Genomic DNA, 19,557 nt, shown 5'->3' with positions numbered 1-19,557 from the left:
CACCTTCCTCGGCGTCATCCTCCTGGCTCTCCACCAAAAGCCCGTGAAAAAACCCCTCCCCCAAGTTCCCAGCCTCACAAGACAAAATAACATTCCCCATTGGTTAACAAATGAATACAAGTACCATATCAACAAGTATAAAGCAAAACAACTGCAAGCGAAACACTTATCAGACAAAGAAGCATTCTTACTCTTAACAAACCAAAAGAAAACCATTTTGAGTAACATACACAGGACATGGTACAGTATGTATATTGGTTGTCATTAGTAGAGGATTTGAGAAGAGGAGTAGTGATATCATAAAGTCTGACCTTGGTGAAACTGCAGTTGAAATAGTATGTACTTAACTAACAAAAAAGGAATGATGTTCTATACTTAAGTACTCTGAAAATATGAATAGACTTGGTGCTCTAAATACTGGGTTACTTTTAAATGGTTGTAGAATACTGTATGCCCTGTGCAATGACCTAATAAAACAAATGATACTGCAAGTCTTGTATTAATTTCTTACTGCTACATATTTAATCAGAATTGCTTAAGGAATAAACGTGTTTCAAGTCTGAATATAAACCTCACAGTTGGGAAATATGGGCTTTCAAGCAGGCAATCCAGATGTTTAGGTTTGAAGACATCTTTCCAGTTAAGATAGCTGTTCTTTGGGTTGCCTTTATGCGATTTGAACAGAGTTTCCATCGACTACAATTGCTGAAAAATAAGGAATTGTGAAGGCCTTTTTTTTTGGCAACGTATGGGGTAGTGTATTTGCAAGCCCTGTCTCCTTAAATTTAATAGCTTGAGTTTTGAGTTGAGCGATTGCGTCACTCGATCTTTCTGACCCTGCGCACCTACCGTTGGGAGCTCTTCACCGTGCGTGAACTCGTAGCGTACGAAGAAGAATCTGGAGGCGCCGAGAAGGAGAAAAGTAAGGAGGATAAGAGGGTTACAGTCATGGGGGAGAGAGAGTGAATCAGCTGGGGGCATGGAGGGGCCTTCAGAGTTGATGGAAATGTTCGTCATCTGGATGAGGCTGTTGCTAGTGATAGGGAAAGGTGAGGTGTATGATCCCACCTTCAGAAACACAGGGGTCCCCACCATTGGCCCAGAACGAGGGCCGCAAATATTTGGAGCTGCACTTAACGCAGGAAGAGAAACGACTTTGCAGAGTGCATGAAAATCATGTTTAGCTCACTACCGCAGATTGATTTCTAACCTGCTGGTTCAGCAAAGGTGAGGAAGAAAGGGTGACAGTAATCCGTGGAGGATTGAAACTAAGGAAAGGTTGAAAAACTGAGTAGAGGAGGTGGAGTTTAACTAGGCTTTGAGAGGAGCTAACTGAATATGACAAAGCAATAGAAAGCCATGCCAATTAATGAACTGAGATAAACATAAGTAGGCTTGTGTGAGGAGAAAACAAAACACCTGCACACATCAAATGTGAAGTAGCTTAATACTGTAAATAAAGTCACCTGGTTTGGGTCAAAGATCAACTTTATTCACTTGTATTTGGAATTTGCTGTGGTGTGTTGGCATGATGTGCAACAGAAAACAACATTCAACGATTACAAAGAATTATATAAAAATAAAATTAGAGGTTAAGCGTACAAATATCAGAATCAGGTTTAATATCACCAGCATACGTCGTGAAATTTGTTAACATTGTGGCAGCAGTACAATGAAATGCATGGTAAATGTAGAGAAAAAAACAGTTACAGTAAATATATAGATAAATATGTGTACAGTCGGCCCTCATCCGCGAGGGATTGGTTCCAGGACCTCACATGGATACTCAAGTCCCTTATATGAAATGGCGTAGTATTTGCATATAACCTATGCACATCCTCCTGTATACTTCAAATCATCTCTAGATTACTTACAATACCTAATATAACATAAATGCTATGTAAATAGTTGCTACACTGTAATGTTTAAGGAATATTGACAAGAAAAAAGAACTGTACATGCAGCGAACGAATGAGATGGGAGGTGAACAATGATCAAACAACGAGTAAAACTTTTAATCATCTCTAGATTACAGAACTTATAACACCTAATACAATGTAAATGCTATGTAAATAGTTGTTACACTGTCTTGTTTAGGAAATATTGACAAGAAAAAAAACTGTACATGCAGCGAACGAATGAGACACCGATTCTTCCATGATCTTTATGTTCTTGAGGCTGTAGTGCTTTACATAGCCAGCCAGCCATCCCTTACTAGTGTACAATGTACTGTGTATGTTAATCAAAATGGCTTCTTTGTTTTGTTAAGAATAGGAATGTTTCTTTGTATGATAAGTGCTTTCTCTTGCGGTTGTTTAGCTTTAGACTTGCTGATATCGGGATTGTATTAGTTTGTTGACCAATGGGGAATGTTATTTTGTCTTGTGAGGCTGGGAGCTTGGGGGTTTTCGTGGTCTTTTCAGGGGAGTCGGGAAGAAGACGCTGAAGAAGGTGGACGTGCGCTGCACTGCTCGGTCGATCACCAGGGTGGTCCCAAGTGCAAGGACGTGGAGGTCGGAGGAAAGTGACGAGGGATCGAATGGTTCGATGGTTGAGCTCCAACGATGTGCAGTAAACTGACTGAACTTTGATAAGTTGGCGCCTTTTACTTTATTTTCTTTTGCTTTATATATATTTATTGCATAGTACTCTTAGTTTTAGTAAAACCTTTAAAGTGTATTCCATAATGGTATCTGGTGTGAGTTTGATATTGTGCGTGTGTGCGTGGCATAAACTTGATTCTCACAGCACCTGTGTGTACGGGAGGTGGAGTTGGTGAGTGGCTGGATCTCCTTTTCCCCTAGACATATACCAGCCTGTTGGGTAAGTGTTACACTAGCCTTAAACTCTTTTCTCTCGCTCTCATCAACCCTGTCACAGTAATGCTCATAGAGACTAAGAGCTTTCTCACATATAATTTGGCCATCGACAGGGATATTCTTCTGTGACATGTCCTTTAGCCACACACTTAATGCTTTATCAGTCTTTGCAAGCACTTTATCATGAACCAGAGAGACCATTTTTGGCATTGTAGGGGCAGCACTAGCACTTCACACGAATTTCAGCTTCTTTCTGCTTTATTGTGCGAATGCTCAATTTGTTCTTACTGACCTTAAGGTCCACTTCGGAAAGTGACATGTCATTTTTCAAAAGATCTTAATATTCCTACTTTCTCGATGGGAGATAGCACTTTACGCTCCCTTTAGCCTTTGAGGAATTGCTTTGACCACCTAATTGCTTTTTAGGAGCCATTTTTTCACAGGAACAAAGTAGTGAACAAACGAGATGCAAGGTGAACAATGCTCGAGCAACAAGTGCTGGAAGAGCACTTCTGGGTTTTCTCGATTCGAGGTTGGTTGAATCTGCACATGCGGAATCCACAGATGAGGAGGGCTGACTGTAATGTAAAGTGGCATATGTTCACTCCACTGACGAATCCACTCTATCGAAACACAATCGAGGTCTTCATTTTTCACTTTATGCAGTGTTTTTCTATTTTTCATTAACTCCTTCTCAGAACTGTCTGTGGTGTGTAGAGACCTGTGCATCACCTGGGAACCTTCCCAGCGCATGTTAAATTTTCCATTTGTGATGTCATTATCAGCACTTTGAAAAAGATTTGGATTTTGGATTTTTTTCAAAATTTGGAATTTCAGAAAAGGAATATTCAACCTGTATTATAAAAAGTGTCTCAAAAGTGTTTACTGTGAAGTGTAGTGGCAGGGATAATAGAGAGTTGTGGGAAGGTGTGTTTTTGTTTTAATCGCCCTGTAGTGCTTTCCAGAGGGAGCTTTTGGAAAAGGCAGTTTTCAGGGATGAGTAGTGTTTGCAATGATTTTGTACGCCGAAATATTGTCTATTAATAGCCCTTCCGTCCCATTCTTCCAACCTCTCAGGTCTCTCCGACCCACTTAGGTTCAGTTTTAGGCCAACATCTTTTAAGGTTTAGCCTAACAGAAAAATGAAGGTTCTATAGCTCTTAGAATAAGAGTTAAACTTGCACTACCTATTCAAAACTACCTTTTATGTAATTTCCCAGTAGTTTTTAGTGATTTCTGCACATGGAATGTAAAATCTTTCTGTTACTTTACAGTTCTTTCTTTCTCATAGAGCATTTTCCATCTTACTGTTTTGGCCTGCCTCTTCCCACAGTAAATTACATTTGGGATTCTTTAAGTTGTTCACTATATCTATCAAGTTTGCCCAAGCAACTTTTGGCCCCACCAATACTTATTAATTCACCATCAGTCCGAGTTAGCAGTATTAGAAATAATAGTTATTGATATATTGGAGTGAAAAGCTGGGGTCCCAGCACAGATCATTGGGATTACATTAACTGCCAGGCATAAGAATCTGATTAACATTGTAGTTTCATATTGCCACTGCTTCAGAATTTAATATAATTGAATTGTGTATGCAGTTCTAACTTTATTATATAGTTAGAGGTATTGTCCAACAAACATTTCTAATCTGACCATTTACTGGATCTATCCAACATTAAGCTTATTGTTCCTTTTGTAGAACCTTGCATGTGACCCTTGCCTTAATGACATTTCAGGTAGTGGAAATTTGCTCTGACAGAATCACAAATAATTGTGCAAAAAAATGAGAAACAAAATTAGCTCTCATAAAATTTTGTAGAGGGAGAGGGGGAAGTAAATTAATAAATACTTCAGTTTATTCAAATTGTTTCTTGATGTCTCAGCAGATGATGCAGCTCCATGTAATGGGGAATCACAATGCAGATCATTTTCTCAGAATACAACTTCCTATCCACTAATACAGGAGCTGCACATATTGAAGTTCCTTTGGAAGTTCATGTACACTATATTGTAGATACAGTCAGCCCTCCTTATCTGCGAGGGATTGGTTCCGGGACCTCTCGCGGATACCAAAAAATGCGGATGCTCAAGTCCCTTATTCAGCCTGTCAATGCAGTGGACCTTAGGACCCAGTGGAACCCCGGACCTTATTTAACCTGTCCCAGTGCGGTGGACATTAGGACCCGGCGGCGGAGCTCTGAATCCGCAGTGTTTCTGTTCAACGAAAATAATCACGATCACGATTGAAAATAAAGTGGAAATAATAAAGCAATCGGAAAGAGATGAAACGCCATCGGTCACTGGAAAAGCGTTAGGCAACAGTCGGTCAACGATCGGAACAATTTTAAAGGATAAAATGAGAAAGTCTCTGCCCGGATGAAAGCTACAATTATTACTAAGCAACGCAGTGGTTTAATTATTGGATTTTGGGGTTTGGGGTTTTTGATCTTCCATATCAACCAGGCACAGATGGAGAGTACACTCGGGAACTTCCTGAGCCTGGCGCTGAAACATATGTTCTTAAGTGTTTTATATGCATATAAAGGTAAAATGTATACTATATACTAAGACAAACATTTGACTAACTGACACTAAGTAATACTAGATGTACCTGTTCCAACTTTCTTAGTAAGAGAACTTCAGATTTTTTCCAATCCCAATCCACGATAACCTACGCACATCCTTCTGTATACTTTAAATCATGTCTAGATTATTTATAATACCTAATACAAAGTAAATGCTATGTAAAATGGTTGTTATACTGCATTGTTTAGGGAGTAATGACAAGAAAAAAAAAGTCTGTACGTGCTCCAATAACAAATGCTGGAAGAGCACTTCCGGGTTTTCTCGAATCGCAGTTGGTTGAATTCACGCATGCGGAACTCGCGGATAAGGAGGGCTGACTGTACTTCCTTTAGTTATAAGTTTCTTCAGAAAGCTTCCAGTAAAATACTCTTAAAGTATAATTACTGTTGATTGGACGAAGGCATTGCAGGTAATTATGGTACAGCAAGTGCAGAATAAATTTGTTCTTACTAGAAATGGTGTATGTTATTGTATCTTTTAAATTCATCTGAGAAGTTGGATCTGCATGGATTTATCATATCTTAAAATATTTATTTTCTTCTGGGAACGGTAGCAATGAATATGACACGCAACACACACAAAATGCTGGAGGAACTCAGCAAGGCAGGCAGCCTCCATAGAAAAGAGTAAATAGTCGATGTTTCAGGCTGAGACCCTTCATCAGGACTGGAGAAAAAAAGATGAGGAGTCAGAGTTAGAAGGTGGGGAGGGGAGGGAGAAACAAGGTGATAAGTGAAACTGGGAGTGGGGAAGGGTGAAGTAAAGAGCTGGGAAGTTGATTGGTGAAAGAGATACAGACTGGAGAAGGGGGAATATAATAGGAGAGGACAGAAGGACAAGGAAGAAGGAAAAAGAGGGAGGAGCACCAAAGAGAGGCGATGGGCAGGCAAAGGGATGAGGTGAGAGAAGGAAAAGGGGATGGAAAATAGAGAAAGAGGGGGCCATTACTGGAAGTTCGAGAAATCAATGTTAATTTCATCATGTTGAAGGTTACCCAGACAGAATATAAGGTATTGCTCCTCCAACCTGAGTGTGGCTTTGTTGCGACGTTAAAGGAGGTCATGGATGGGCATGTCAGAATGGGAAGTGGAATTAAAATGGGTGGCCATTGGGAGATCCCGCTTGTTCTGGCGGATGGAATGTAGGTGCTCAGTGAAGCCATCTCCCAATCTTCGTCGGGTCTCACCTATATACAAGAGGCTACATGGGGAGCACCAGATACAATAGGTGAAGTGTCACCTCACCTGGAAGGACTGTTTGGGGCCCTGAATTGTAGTGAGGGAGGGAGTGTAGGGGCCGGTGTAGCACTTGTTCTGCTCGCAAAGGTAAGTGTCAGGAGGGAGATCAGCGGGGAGGGATGAATGGGCAAAGAGTCGCATAGTGAATGATCCCTGCAGAAAGTGGGGTTGGGGGGGAGAAGGTGTGCTTGGTGGGGGGATCCTGTCACAGGTTGGAGGAGCAACACTTTATATTCCATCTGGGTAGTCTCCAACCTGATGGCATCAACATTGATCTCTTGAGCTTCCAGTAATGGCAACCCTCCCACTTCTTTATTTCCCATCCCCTTTTTGCTCTCTCACCTTATCTCCTTGCCTGCCTGTTTCCTCCCCTTTTTTCTTTCTTTCATGTCCTTCTGTCCTCTATTAGATTCCCTCTTCTCCAGCCCTTTATCTCTTTCACCAATCAACTTCCCAACTCTTTACTTCACCCCTCCCCCAGTTTCACCTATCACCTTGTATTTCTTCCTGCCCTCCCCCAATTTCTAACACTGACTCCTCATCTTTTTCTCTCCAGTCCTGCCAAAGAGTCTCGGCCTAAAACATTAACGGTTTACTCTTTTCTGTAGACACTGCCTGGCCTGCTGAATTTCTCCAGCATTTTATGTGTTGCTCTGATTTCCAGCATCTGCAGATTTTCTCTTGTTTGTGAGTGAATATGACAAGTTCCTTTGTAGGTTAAGAAGGGATGGGAAATACAGAACCTCTAGTGCATCATCAAACTGACAATCTAGATGATGCATTGAAATCTATGGATTTGTACTGTTGAGTTAATATGGTAAAGATTTCATTTAATCCCCAGTTAACGTGGTTGTCCAATTTTTAAAACAAAATTTGTGTTTTCTGGATGTTGTTTTGCTTTCTGTGCCACAATATCTTTGGCCAAAGGAATAGATTTAATGCTTATTCCTAGATTTGTTCATTTATTCATGCATAGGATGTAAATGTCACTGACACAGCTGTCATTTTTATTAGGTACTCCTTACTTCATCTGAACTGAAACATTGATCACATATGACCCAAACAGGATAAAGATGAAGGATTTCCTTCCCTGAAGGGCACAACTAAACCAGGAAGTTTCTTAATAAGCATATGTAGTTTCACAGTTGCTGTCACTAGGTCTTTTTGCTAATGTATTATTAAATGAAAAATCATCTGGCGATGTCTTCCCTTTATTTCTGCTACATTGCACTGTGTTTGCAATGTGCTGAAAAAAAAATCACTTCTGAAGTATTACCTTCTGTGTCTTCCTACTACAATGAAAACTAGTTTCTTTTTGTCAGAATACCTTTAACTGTAAGGTTTTAGTTTACAGTTGCAAGAAAAGGTTTGTGAACCCTTTGCAATTACCTGGTTTTCTGCATTAATTGTTCATAAAATGTGGTCTGATTTTCACGTAAGTCACAATAATATACAAACACAATCTGCCTAAAATAATCGTACTGCTCATCATTACTGAATACACCATTTAAACAATCAAACTCCCAGTTAAAAAAAGTATGTGAGCCTCTGGGCAATGCCTTCTCCAAAAACTATTTGGAATTAGGTCTTCCAATTAATCAGATGAGATTGGAGGTTTGGGTTGGAGAGGTGCCCTGCCCTTTAAAAAAGAAAGTCAGGTTATTGACAGAGCTGGCTCTTCTCAGGAAGGATCTGTTCATGTGCACTGTGCCTCGATCAAAACAACTTGCAGAGGACCTCAGAAGAAGAAATGTAGAAATGCATGAAGCTGGAAAAAGCTACAAAACCACTTCTAAAGGCCTGAGTGTTCATCAGTCCACAATAAGAGAAATTGTCTCCAGATGGAGGAAGTTCGGTACTGTTGTTACTCTTCCTAGGAGTGGGTGTCCTGCGAAGATCACACCAAGAGCACAACATGCAATGCTAAAGGAGGTGAAAAAGAACCCAAGGGTAAGAGCAAAAGACATGCAAAAATCTCTCCAACTTACTAAAGTCTCTGTTCTTGTGTCCACTATAAGAAAAGCGCTGAACAAGAATGGTGTTCCTGGAAGGACACCATGGAGAAAAGCACTGCTCTCCAAAAACAAACATTGCTTTATGTCTCAAGTTTGCAAAGACAACCTGGATATTCCACAATGTTCTGTGGACAGATGAGACAAAAGTTGAACTTTTTGGCAGAAATGCACACTGGAGGGAAAAGGGCACTGCACACCAACCCTAAAACTGCATCCCAGCTGTGAAGCATTGTGGAAGGAGCACCATGGTTTGTGGCTGCTCTGCCTTCATTGCAATCATTGAGGGGACAACGAATTCAAAATTGTATCAAGACATTTTACAGGAGAATGTCAGGGTTGCTGTCTGTCACCCGAAGCTTGATAGAAGTTGGTTGATGCAACAAGACAATGATCCAAATCACAAAGAGTAAATCTACAACAGAATGGTTTAAAAAGAAGGAAATTCATGTTTTGAAATGGAGAAGTCAGAGTCAAGATCTTAAACCCAAATTGAGATGCTCTGGCATGGCCTGAAGAAGGCTGTTCATGCAAGGTATCCCAGAAATATTGATGAACTGAAACAGTTTTTTATGAAGGAATGGTCTAAAATTCCTCCTTGCCTATGTACAGGACTGATCAACAGTTACTGGAAACATTTGGTTGAAGTTATTGCTGTACAAGGGGGTTGCACCAGCTACTGAAAGCAAATTTCACATTATTTTTCTAACAAGTACAGGTAATATTGGATCATTTTTCTCAGTAAATATATATAAATAATTATAATGGTTTTTCTGTTATTTAGTTGAGTCCTCTATCGAGTTTTAGGACTTGCGTGAAGATCGGATCACATTTTAGGTCTTATTTATGCAGAAATAAAATAGTACAGGGTTCACAGACTTCCTTGCGCCACCATATATTTAAACACGTTTACTATTAAAGTATATTAGTTTTCTTTATAAACATTTTCATCAATAGTTGAAGGAGATTATGTTTTGTGGACAACTTTCTACGGTATCCCCTTTTACGAATGCATTGGCAAAATTTTATGATGGGTAGTAATAATGTAGAATTCAGTGTGCATTTTAAAATGCATCAAAGGAAATATTGCTGTAATTTTAATTTGTTGAATTTCAAAGGTTAATTGAATGAAATGTCAGCTCCCTAACTTTCTCCATGTCTCAGAAGCTGGATGGCATCTCCACAAATGCAAGATCTGAGTGCAAAGACTGAAGCACAAGACACAGACACCAAAAGACACAGGTAGAGTATTCCCTTTCTGCAACCTATGATTACAGCTAATATCTGAATTTCACAGTGATTATTTTTAGAAATATTTAAAGTTTTTAAAAGAGTGTTACAGCTAAAAAAAATTATGATTCTTTGATATCTAAGATGAGTAAATCTAGGAAAGCCATTCATTAATTTTGACTGAAAGCTACCAAACCAGTATGTTTTCATCCTCTTAAACTTATCAGTTGAGCATGGACTATTTTGTGCTGTGATGATAGGGGATTCCATAGTTAGAAGAGCAGATAGGGGATTCAGTGGACGTGAAAGAGACACCTGGATAGTATGTTGCCTGCCAGGTTCAGGATTTATCGGATCGGCTCCACAGGTTCTTAAAGAGGGAAGGTGAACAGCCAGAAGTTGTTCATATTAGTACCATGTAGTAGGAAAAGGGATGCAGTACTGAAGAGAAAATATAAGGAGTTGAGTAGAAAGCTGCAAAGCACCTCAAGGGATTTCTGGATTGCTGTCTTGTCCCACATGCCAGTGAGGGTAAAAATAGCAAGGAAATTCATCTAGCAGATGAACGTGGGTGAGGAATTGGTGTAGGAGGCAAGGTTTTGGATATCTGGATAATTGGGATCATTTCTGGAGAAGGTATGACCTGTACAAAAAGGATGGGTTATACCTAAATTCAAGGGGAACAAATATCCTTGTGGACAGGTTTGTTAGAACTGTTGAGGGTTTCAACTAATTTGGCAGGGGAATGGGAACCAGAATGTTAGGGCTCTGGATGGAGCAGTTGGTAAATAAGTATCCAGTGTGTAGATGTGAGGCAGGACGAGCAGATGATAGGGTAAAATTGCAGTCAGTGGGATTTGAAGTGCAACATGGAGGGAAAATCAGAAAGGGTAATGAAGGTGTTATATTTGAATGCATGTGGTACACAGAATAAAGTAGATGAACTTGTAGCATGGTTACAGATTAGCATGTATGACATTGTGGGTATCACTGAATCATGGCTGAAAGAAGATTATAGCTGGGAGCTTAATGTTCAAGGATACACGTTGTATGAAAGAACAGACAGGTAGGCAGAAAGGGTTGGTAAAAAAGGAAATCAAGTAATTAGAAAGAGGAGACATCAGAATCATTGTGGTTGGAGCTAAGAAACTGCAAGGGTAAAAAAAAACCCTGATGAGAGTTACATACAGACCTTTGAACAGCCTATCAAAGATGTGAACTACAAGTTACAACAGGAAATAGAAAATGCATGTCATTTGGGCAATGTTATGATAGTCAATAAGATTTAATAAGGATTGGGAAAATCAGGTTGGTGCTGGATCCCAAGAGGCGGAAGAGAACTTGTCGTTGAGCCCACTAATTGAGTGTTGTGCAATGAACCAGAATTAATCAGCGAGCTTAAGGTAAAAGAACCCTTCGGAGCCAGTGATCACAATATGATAGAATTCATCCTGGTATTTGAGAAGGAGGAGTCAAATGTATCAGTATTATAGTGCAGTAAAGGGAATTACTGAGGCATGAGAAAGGAGCTGGCCACAATTGATTGGAAGGGGACACTAGCCAGGATGACAGCAGAGCAGCAATGGTTAGAGTTTCTGGGAGCAATTTGAAAGGTGCATTATAACGAAGTATTCTAATGACAGAATGACACAGCCATCGCTGACAAGGGAGGTCAAAGCCAACAGAAGAAAAAGAGAGGGCTATAACAGATCAAAAGTTAGTGGGAAGTTTGGAGGGTTCGTAAACTTTTAAAAACCAATAGAAGGCAACGAAAAAGGACATAAAGAAGGAAAATATGGAATATGAAAGTAAGCTAGCCAGTAATAAAGAAGATACCAAAAGTTTCTTCAGGTGTATAAAGAGTAAAAGAGAGGAGAGAGTAGATATTGGACTGCTGGAAAATGATGCTGGCAAGAAAGTAATGGGGGACAAGGAAATGGCAGATGAACTGAATATGCATTGTGCATCAGTCTTCACTGTGGGGGACACTAGCAGTATGCCAGAAGTTCAAGAGTGTCAAGGGGCGGAAGTGAGTGAAGTTGCCATTACTGGGAGAGGATGCTTGGGCAACTAATAGGTCTGAAAGTAGATAAATCACCTGGACCAGATGGTCTACAACACAGGGTTCTGAAAGAGGTGGCCGAAGAGCATTAGTGATAATCTTTCAAGAATCAGTAGTTTCTGGCATAGTTTCAGAGGACTGGAAAATTGGAAGTATCACTCCACTCTTCAAGAGGATGTCAATCATTAAGAATGTGGTTTGGGAGTACTTGGAGGTGCATGATAAAATAGGCCAAAGTCAGCATTGTTTCCTTAAAGGAAAGTCTTGCCTGACAAGTCTGTTGGCATATTTTGAAGAAATGACAAGGAGAATCAGTGGATATTGTGCACTTGGATTTTCAGAAAGCCTTTGACAAGGTGCCACAGATGAGGATGCGTAACAAGTTAAGAGTGAGCCCATGATATTACAGGAAAGATTCAAGTATGGATAGAGCATTGACTGATTGGTAGGAGGCAAAGAGAGGGATAAAGGGAGTCTTTTCTGGCTGGCTGCCGGTAACTTGGGGTGTTGCACAGGTGTCTGTTTTGTGACCACTTCTTTTATGTTCTGTGTCAGTGACTTGGATGATGGAATTGATGGCTTTGTAGCTAAGTTTGCAGATGATACAATGATAGAGGAAAGGGATATATGTTGAGGCAGCAGAGAGGCTACAGGAAGGACTTAAACAAATTGGGCAAAGAAGTAACTAATGGAATACAGTGTCAGGAAGTGTATGGTTGTGCACTTTGACAGAAGGAGTGAAGGCAAACACGATTTTGTAAATGGTGAGAAAGTTCAAAAACTAAAGTGCAAAGAGACCTGGGTGTCCTTGCACAGTATTCCCTAAAAGTTAACTTGCAAGTTGAGTCAGTGGTGAGGAAGGCAGATGCAAAGTTGGCATTCATTTCGAGAGGACTAGAATATCAAAACAAGGATGTGATGCTGAGGCTTTTTAAGGCATTGTTCAGACCACACTTGGAGTATTGTAAGCAGTTTTGTGCCCTTTATCTAAGAAAGGATGTGCTGGCATTGGAATTGGCCCAGAGCATATTCATGAGAATGATCCTGGGAATGAAAGTGTTAACATATGAGGAGCGTTTACAGCTCTGGACCTATACTTACTGGAGTTCAGAAGAATGAGGGAGATGTCATTAAAACCTATCGAATACTGAAAGACTGAGATAGAGTAGACATGGAGAGGATTTTTCCAATAGTGTGGGAGTCTAGGACCAAGACGGCATTGCTTCAAAATAGAAGGATGTCCCTTTGAACAGAGATGAGGAGGGATTTCATTAGCCAGAGGGTGGTGTAGAATTCAATTCCACCGACGGCCTTGGAGACCATGTCATTGGGTGTATTTACAGCGGAAATTGATAGTAAGGGTTCTTGATTTGTAGGGATGTCAAAGGTCATGGGGAGAAGGCAGGCGAATGGGGTTGAGAGAGATAGTAAATAGCCACGATGGAATAGCGGAGCAGACTTGATGGGCCGAATTCTGCTCCTGCTGTATGTCTTATGGTCTTAAGATTATTTTAACTTTACAGAAACAAGATAATTTGCTGACCTAAAATTAAATTGATAGAAATTCTCTTGTTGGTAGTGTAAGGTAGGAGTGCTTATCAGGGATTTATTTTATGTATCACATTATTCCATTTCTCCATTAGGCACTTTACAGTCTAAAGATCATAACCACTTAATTGCTTACTGCCCATTACTCCACTGGCGTTTAGGGCAGCAATGAAGGTCCTCCATCTCTGTCTGTCCTTGGCCATCTTCTCTATTGTGCCCCAGGTGTGGTTCAAGGTCCTCATTTCTACCTGTACGGTATGGCGCCAAGTTGTCTTTGGTCTCCTGCGTTTCCTCTGCCCTTCAGGGGTCAAGTGAAGTGCTGTGTTGATGAAAGATCATAACCATGCTCCCATTTTTCTTGGACAGCATGTGCTGGTAATAGTTCTGCTGTATTTGTATGTTTTCTTGACCCACTTTCAGTTCCTGGCTCGTTACCATGCCTCTTTGTTTTGTGTCATCAGCTTTTTAGCTTTTTAACCATTCCTGCTCCATCCTTGTCTAAACTTTGACTTTTATTCATTTCTTCTCCATTCTCCTTTGCACTTGCTCTGCATTTGCTTAACTTCTAAATATTTAATTATTAGTTCTGATGAAAGATCATTGACCAGAAGTGTTAATTGTTTTTTCTCTCTCTCCACCTAGTCATCTGATTTTGTTTTTTCAGCTTTCTAGCATCTGCAATGCTTCTGTTACTCTACTTGAATATTGAAAGTACAATTTATATGTCTGAATTAAATTATTAATTATTGCTGAAATACTAAAGTCACTAAAGTGCAATTAATAAACTTGTCCAACAGAAAACTTTTGCCCAGTCTGAAGACAAAAAGAGCTCAAGACTTGGTCCTTGTAATTGGAACTGGAGTCAGTGCTGCTGTAGCTCCACAGGTCCCTGCTCTGAAATCCTGGAAAGGACTAATACAGGCCCTGCTGGATGCTGCAAATGATTTTGACCTCTTAGAAGATGAAGAGAACAGAAGATTTGAAAAATCACTCCATGAAGATAAGAACCTTGTGCATGTTGCGCATGATTTGATACAGAAACTCTCGCCAGTAAGTGAGATTTTTGCAGTGCATTATCATAAATGTTGTTACAGATTGGGGATCCTGCTAGTTATGATGGTTGAGACAGACTGTAGACAAGAAATTCTAGAAATTAACTTAAATCCAATTTTATTGTTCGTAGCTATAGATCATTTACATCAATATTAATGTATGTGTGACTATCTATGCATAGCTCCCCTCTTACAATAGTTTAGAAACAATGTCAGTAGTTACTAATATATCCAGAATCATTGGCAGTTGAAGTCCAACATTCGTGCAATATGCTTTTTCACAAGATCACTTGATTGTCTTGTGCCACTAAGACCAATGGTGGTGCATAAACATAATTGGTAATAGCACCACCTTTTGTCCTAAATTAAGTATGGATGAATTTTAGTAGGTTCCTGTGTATTTTGGCAAAATCATAAATTTATCCCTGATCAAGAGCAGCAGGGATGGAGGAGTAAGACTATAAGTTTCCCCCGCTATCTCAAGGTAGAGTGTTCTTATGAAACGGTTTGTAAGCCTGAATGTCATAGAGTGTATAAGCAAATATTATTTATTAATATGGGGAAAATTTGTGAGCGTTCCCAGACCCAAAAAATCATGCCAAATAACACATAAAACCTAAAATAACAGTAACATATAGTAAAAGCAGGAATGATATGATAAATTCCCAGCCTATATAAAGTAGAAATGCTTTTCTGCAGTCATTGCAGCACTGTATAGCATAGCGAAAATCTGACTACGTAGAGTATAATCTCACTATATAGCGGAAGCAATCTCACTGGAAGCACTCTCTCCAGTAACCTTTAAGCTATGAAACTGCCAAATCATACCAAATAAATACACAGCCTATATAGAGTAGAAATTATGTATGTACAGTGTAGTTTGACGTAACGGAATCGGGAAGACAGCGAGCACACTGATGACGGTGTGTTAGGCTGAGTCATCGGAGGTTGGGGAGCTCGGCAATTTTTTCCAATAAATTGCAGTTTCATCACAGTTAAACACTTGCTTATACGAATAACCACCTTCTGTAATTATTTTCTTCAGTTCTGCTGGGAACTTTTTGTCAGATTCAGTATCAGCCGAAACATTCTCTCCGGTAAACTTTAAGCTATGAAGCTGCCCTCGCCTCAGAAACCCATCAAACCACCCATGGCTACCTTTAAATTCTACTTTCGCAACACTTACATCACTATGTCCAGTGCTTTCTGTTTCAACTTATTAAAAAGACTGACTGATTTTTTCTTAAGTATAAGATAATGGAACACCATGCTTTGTACACCCATCAATCCACTCAAGCAATAGACTTTCCATTTTATCCATTATTGGATGCTGACTAAGAGAGACCACTTTGCTACGAGCAGAGCCAGCAGTAACATCGGCAGCTTTCAAGATTCTTTCTCTCTGCGTATAAATAGTGCGAATGGTGGACGCAGGCAAGTTCAACATGCGGACAATGTTCACCATGCGTTCACCATGATCGAAACCCTTACTAATGTCTAGTTTTACGCTAAGTGTTACACCCTTACAAGTTCTTTTAGGCTTTTCCGATACCTTAGAACTCATCTTGCTAACAGATGCACAAAATAAATCGACATAAAGCACAGATGCTCACAGGCACATGTTTAAGCAGTGGCGGCTAGAATGCAGTTCCGGGAGAGGAGCTTGGCTGCTCGGGGCACGCACTGCCTTTTTTCACTTGCTGCCTTTTACCGCGCGCTGCTTTTTTCGTGAGCTGCCTTTTTTCGTAACAGCGAGGTGTCGTAAAGCGAACGTTCAATAAACAGGGGCCACATGTATTTGTCTTTTAATAATTCCAACTCCCAGTTTGAGTGGCAGGACGATCATTAATATACTTCCTGCGGCAAGCCAGAGGTTGCATGACCTATTGTGCCCTGTTAAAGAAGAACTTGGAAATGTTAATGGAAATGACATAAATTTGGATTGTAATCTACCTGCTACTCCTACTCCCCTCAGCAGCACCATCCTATCAAATTGCTTCATTTTAAACCTTTCCCTGACAATCAGCCTATTTATATCCTTTTTGTACATGAATCTGTGTTGGACTTAAGATCACTTATCTGTTGTGTCCATCAGTGTGCTTCTACCTATTTTAAGTTTCGTTATTCCAAGCCTTGACTATTCCAACACATTCTGGTCACTATTGTACTTCTTGCTGTAAAACTTGACTGGTTGTACAAAATTTCTGCCTTTTTCCTAACTCAGACCAAGTTTCGTTTTCCTGTCACATCAGTTTTTACAACCACTATCTGTTCATTGACTCCAGCGAGGTCTCAAGTTGGCGCTTATGGGGTGAGGCTGTTTTAGGCTTCGTTCCAATCCTTTTACTTTTCTTCTATCTACAATCACCCCCTAACTGACCTATTCTACCTATTCTATATTTAGAATATACCTATTCTAAAGGGGTTGATACTTATGAATTTTTTTTCGACTGTTTCAAGTATTTTTCAACTGGTCAAAATGTCTAAACCACAAGAACCTACGGAATCAAAATCGGCGAAAGAACTATTAACTTTGGAAACAATTGCAAAACCTATGGATGAGAGACTTGAGAAACTGGAGAATAAACTCACTCCAAAGCTTTCTATGCTTGATGAAACTTTAAAGACAGTCAACGCAAAACTGTAATCACTCACATCAGATACTCAACAACAACAAGCAAGAATTTTAGTTCTCGAAGATGCCGCTCACCAGAGAGATCACAAAATTGAAACTTAGGAACAAAAGCTATCTTGACTTCTCAACTGCTGGAACGTTATAAATCCAAGCTTACTGATCTTGAAAACCGGTCTCGAAGACAGAACCTCCGGATAATTGGTACTTCCGGAAAATTTTGAGATCCGACTGTATTTTTCTCTAAATTTTTAATGGACGTCTTCGGCTCAGAAGGTCTGGATACTCCTCCAATAATCAACCGTGCACATCGTATCTCTCATTTTCAACCAGCTCCAGGCGCAAAACCACGACCGGTGATTCTCCGGCTTCATTATCCTCATACTAAAGAACGTCTGATTTGGGCTGCCCGGAAAAAAGGTATGATCGGCTTTCAAGATTTCAAATTTCGTATTCTGGAAGACTACAGTCCCAAAGTTTTGAGGGAAAGAATGGCTTTTAAACTGGTTATGTCGGAAATCCATCGGAAAGGTTATAAACAAGTGTTGTTATTTCCATCACAATTGAGAGTTACTCTTCCCGATGAGACTTGTCAGTTGTTCAAATCTCCAGTGGATGCCCAAAGACTTCTTGAAGAATAGCTCCTTTTCACTACGAGTTGACTAACATATTGCATTTTTACTATCCGTATTAGCTTTTTCCTTTAAGCTAATAATTAGTCTAGAGATTCGGACCTTTCATAATTTGATGATCCTTATGTGATGACTGATAGTGTATTTTTTACACACTTAACTAAAGGTCTGTTTTTTTGGTTTATTTTGAGTTCGTTTTTTTAAACTATTATTCTGTTTTGTAAGTAACTAGGTGTTTTTTAAGCTTACATACATTGTTGTCTTATATCTTTAATGCTTAAATATTAAGGTTTTTTAAAAAAACAACTTTTTTCCAAGATGTCGTTTCTTCTTCCCATAAGACCTTAGTGCTTGGATACGTCACATCCATTTGGATGTGTCTGAACAAGACTGAAGACCTTTTAAAATATTAATATAATGTTATCCACTTTTGGGTTTTAATGATTTAGTATTTTTCTTTTATTTAATCTTTTTTTATATATATAATACTAATTTCATAGTTTAATCCTTGTTATACTGACCTTTTTTTTGAATATGGGTGGTTTGTGTCTTTTTTTTTACTTTTGAGTTGCTGTCTTGAGTCATGGGGGTAAAATTAGTATTAGTTTGCCTGCTTGCCTCTTTTGGGCTTTTTCCTGGGTTTCTGGGGGTGGGGGGAGGGGGATTCTTTTTTGCTTTTGCTTTTTGCTTAGTTTTTTAAGTCCTTTTCTTCTATACTCTATCCTTGGCTTTGTAAAATTTTTAAAGATGCATTAACTGTAGGTAAACTACCACAGTTTACCTACTACAATCTTTTTATGACACCTCCATTTCTCTAATTCTTTAAAAAGCTAAAGACCCTATTAAATGTGCATCCTATTGGCCTATATCCTTGCTGAATATGGATTCCAAGATTTTAATCAAAATTTTGGCCACTAGATTAGAAAATATATTACTTCAAATTATCCCTAAAGACCAGACCGGATTTATTAAAAATCATTATTCATTCTTTAACATTAGAAAATTGATTAATATAATTTATACTCCATCTAAAATACCAGAATGTGTCATTTCCTTAGATGCTGGAAAAAGTGTTCAATAGAGTTGAATGGCCATATTTATTTAATACATTGCAGAATTTTAATTTTAGACCGAAATTTATATCATGGATTAAATAAATATATTATAAACTTTTGGCTTTGGTTCACCAATAATCAAAGATCTCCATTTTTTCAGTTGTCCCGTGGTACGAGACAAGGCTGCCCTTTAAGTCCTCTATTGTTTGACATTGCTTTGGAACCTTTAGCCATTGCCATTCGTGACTCACCTAATATTTTTGGTATTACCCTTAGGGAAGGGACTTATAAGTTATCATTATATGCTGATGATTTGTTACTATACATATCTGACCCTGAGAGATCTATTCCTGCTATTTTATCCTTGCTTGCTCAGTTTGGTAGCTTTTCTGGCTACAAATTGAATTTTAATAAGAGTGTATTATTTCTATTAAATATGCAAGTTTCAATCTATAAACACCATTTAAAGTTGTTACAGATAATTTTACTTATTTGGGTATTAAATTTACCAAGAAACATAAGGATTTATTTAAAGTTAACTTTTTACCTTTAATTGAGCAACTTTTTACCATTATCCCCATTATCTTTGTCATTGGTTGGTGGAATTAATGCTATTAAGATGATAGTTTTTACCCAAGTTTTTATATCTATTTCAAGCATTACCAATTTCTATTCCTAAATCTTTTTT

At 39.1% G+C, this 19,557-nt stretch overlaps 1 protein-coding gene across 5 annotated transcripts in view; it reads left to right on the top strand.

Annotated features, from left to right (window-relative positions):
* The first annotated feature begins 839 nt into the window (after positions 1 to 839).
* fam118b (family with sequence similarity 118 member B) overlaps positions 840 to 19,557 on the top strand; it is a 33,486-nt gene continuing 14,768 nt past the window's right edge. The window contains exons 1-3 of one of the 5 annotated variants that reach the window (XM_059957224.1): positions 840 to 922; positions 9,777 to 9,900; positions 14,296 to 14,548. In XM_059957224.1, coding sequence (XP_059813207.1) covers positions 9,830 to 9,900; positions 14,296 to 14,548 — 324 coding nt within the window. In that variant the 5' untranslated portion in view covers positions 840 to 922; positions 9,777 to 9,829. Of the gene's footprint in view, positions 5,818 to 9,776; positions 9,901 to 14,295; positions 14,549 to 19,557 lie in introns of all 5 variants that reach the window. The other 4 variants (XM_059957225.1, XM_059957226.1, XM_059957223.1 and 1 more) reach the window with 4 other exon arrangements.

Source organism: Hypanus sabinus, chromosome X2 (genome assembly GCF_030144855.1).
Source record: "Hypanus sabinus isolate sHypSab1 chromosome X2, sHypSab1.hap1, whole genome shotgun sequence".
Lineage (NCBI taxonomy): Eukaryota > Metazoa > Chordata > Chondrichthyes > Myliobatiformes > Dasyatidae > Hypanus > Hypanus sabinus.
The sequence above is the reverse complement of the archived record's forward strand: the minus strand, read 5'-3'. Positions and strand labels throughout refer to the sequence as shown.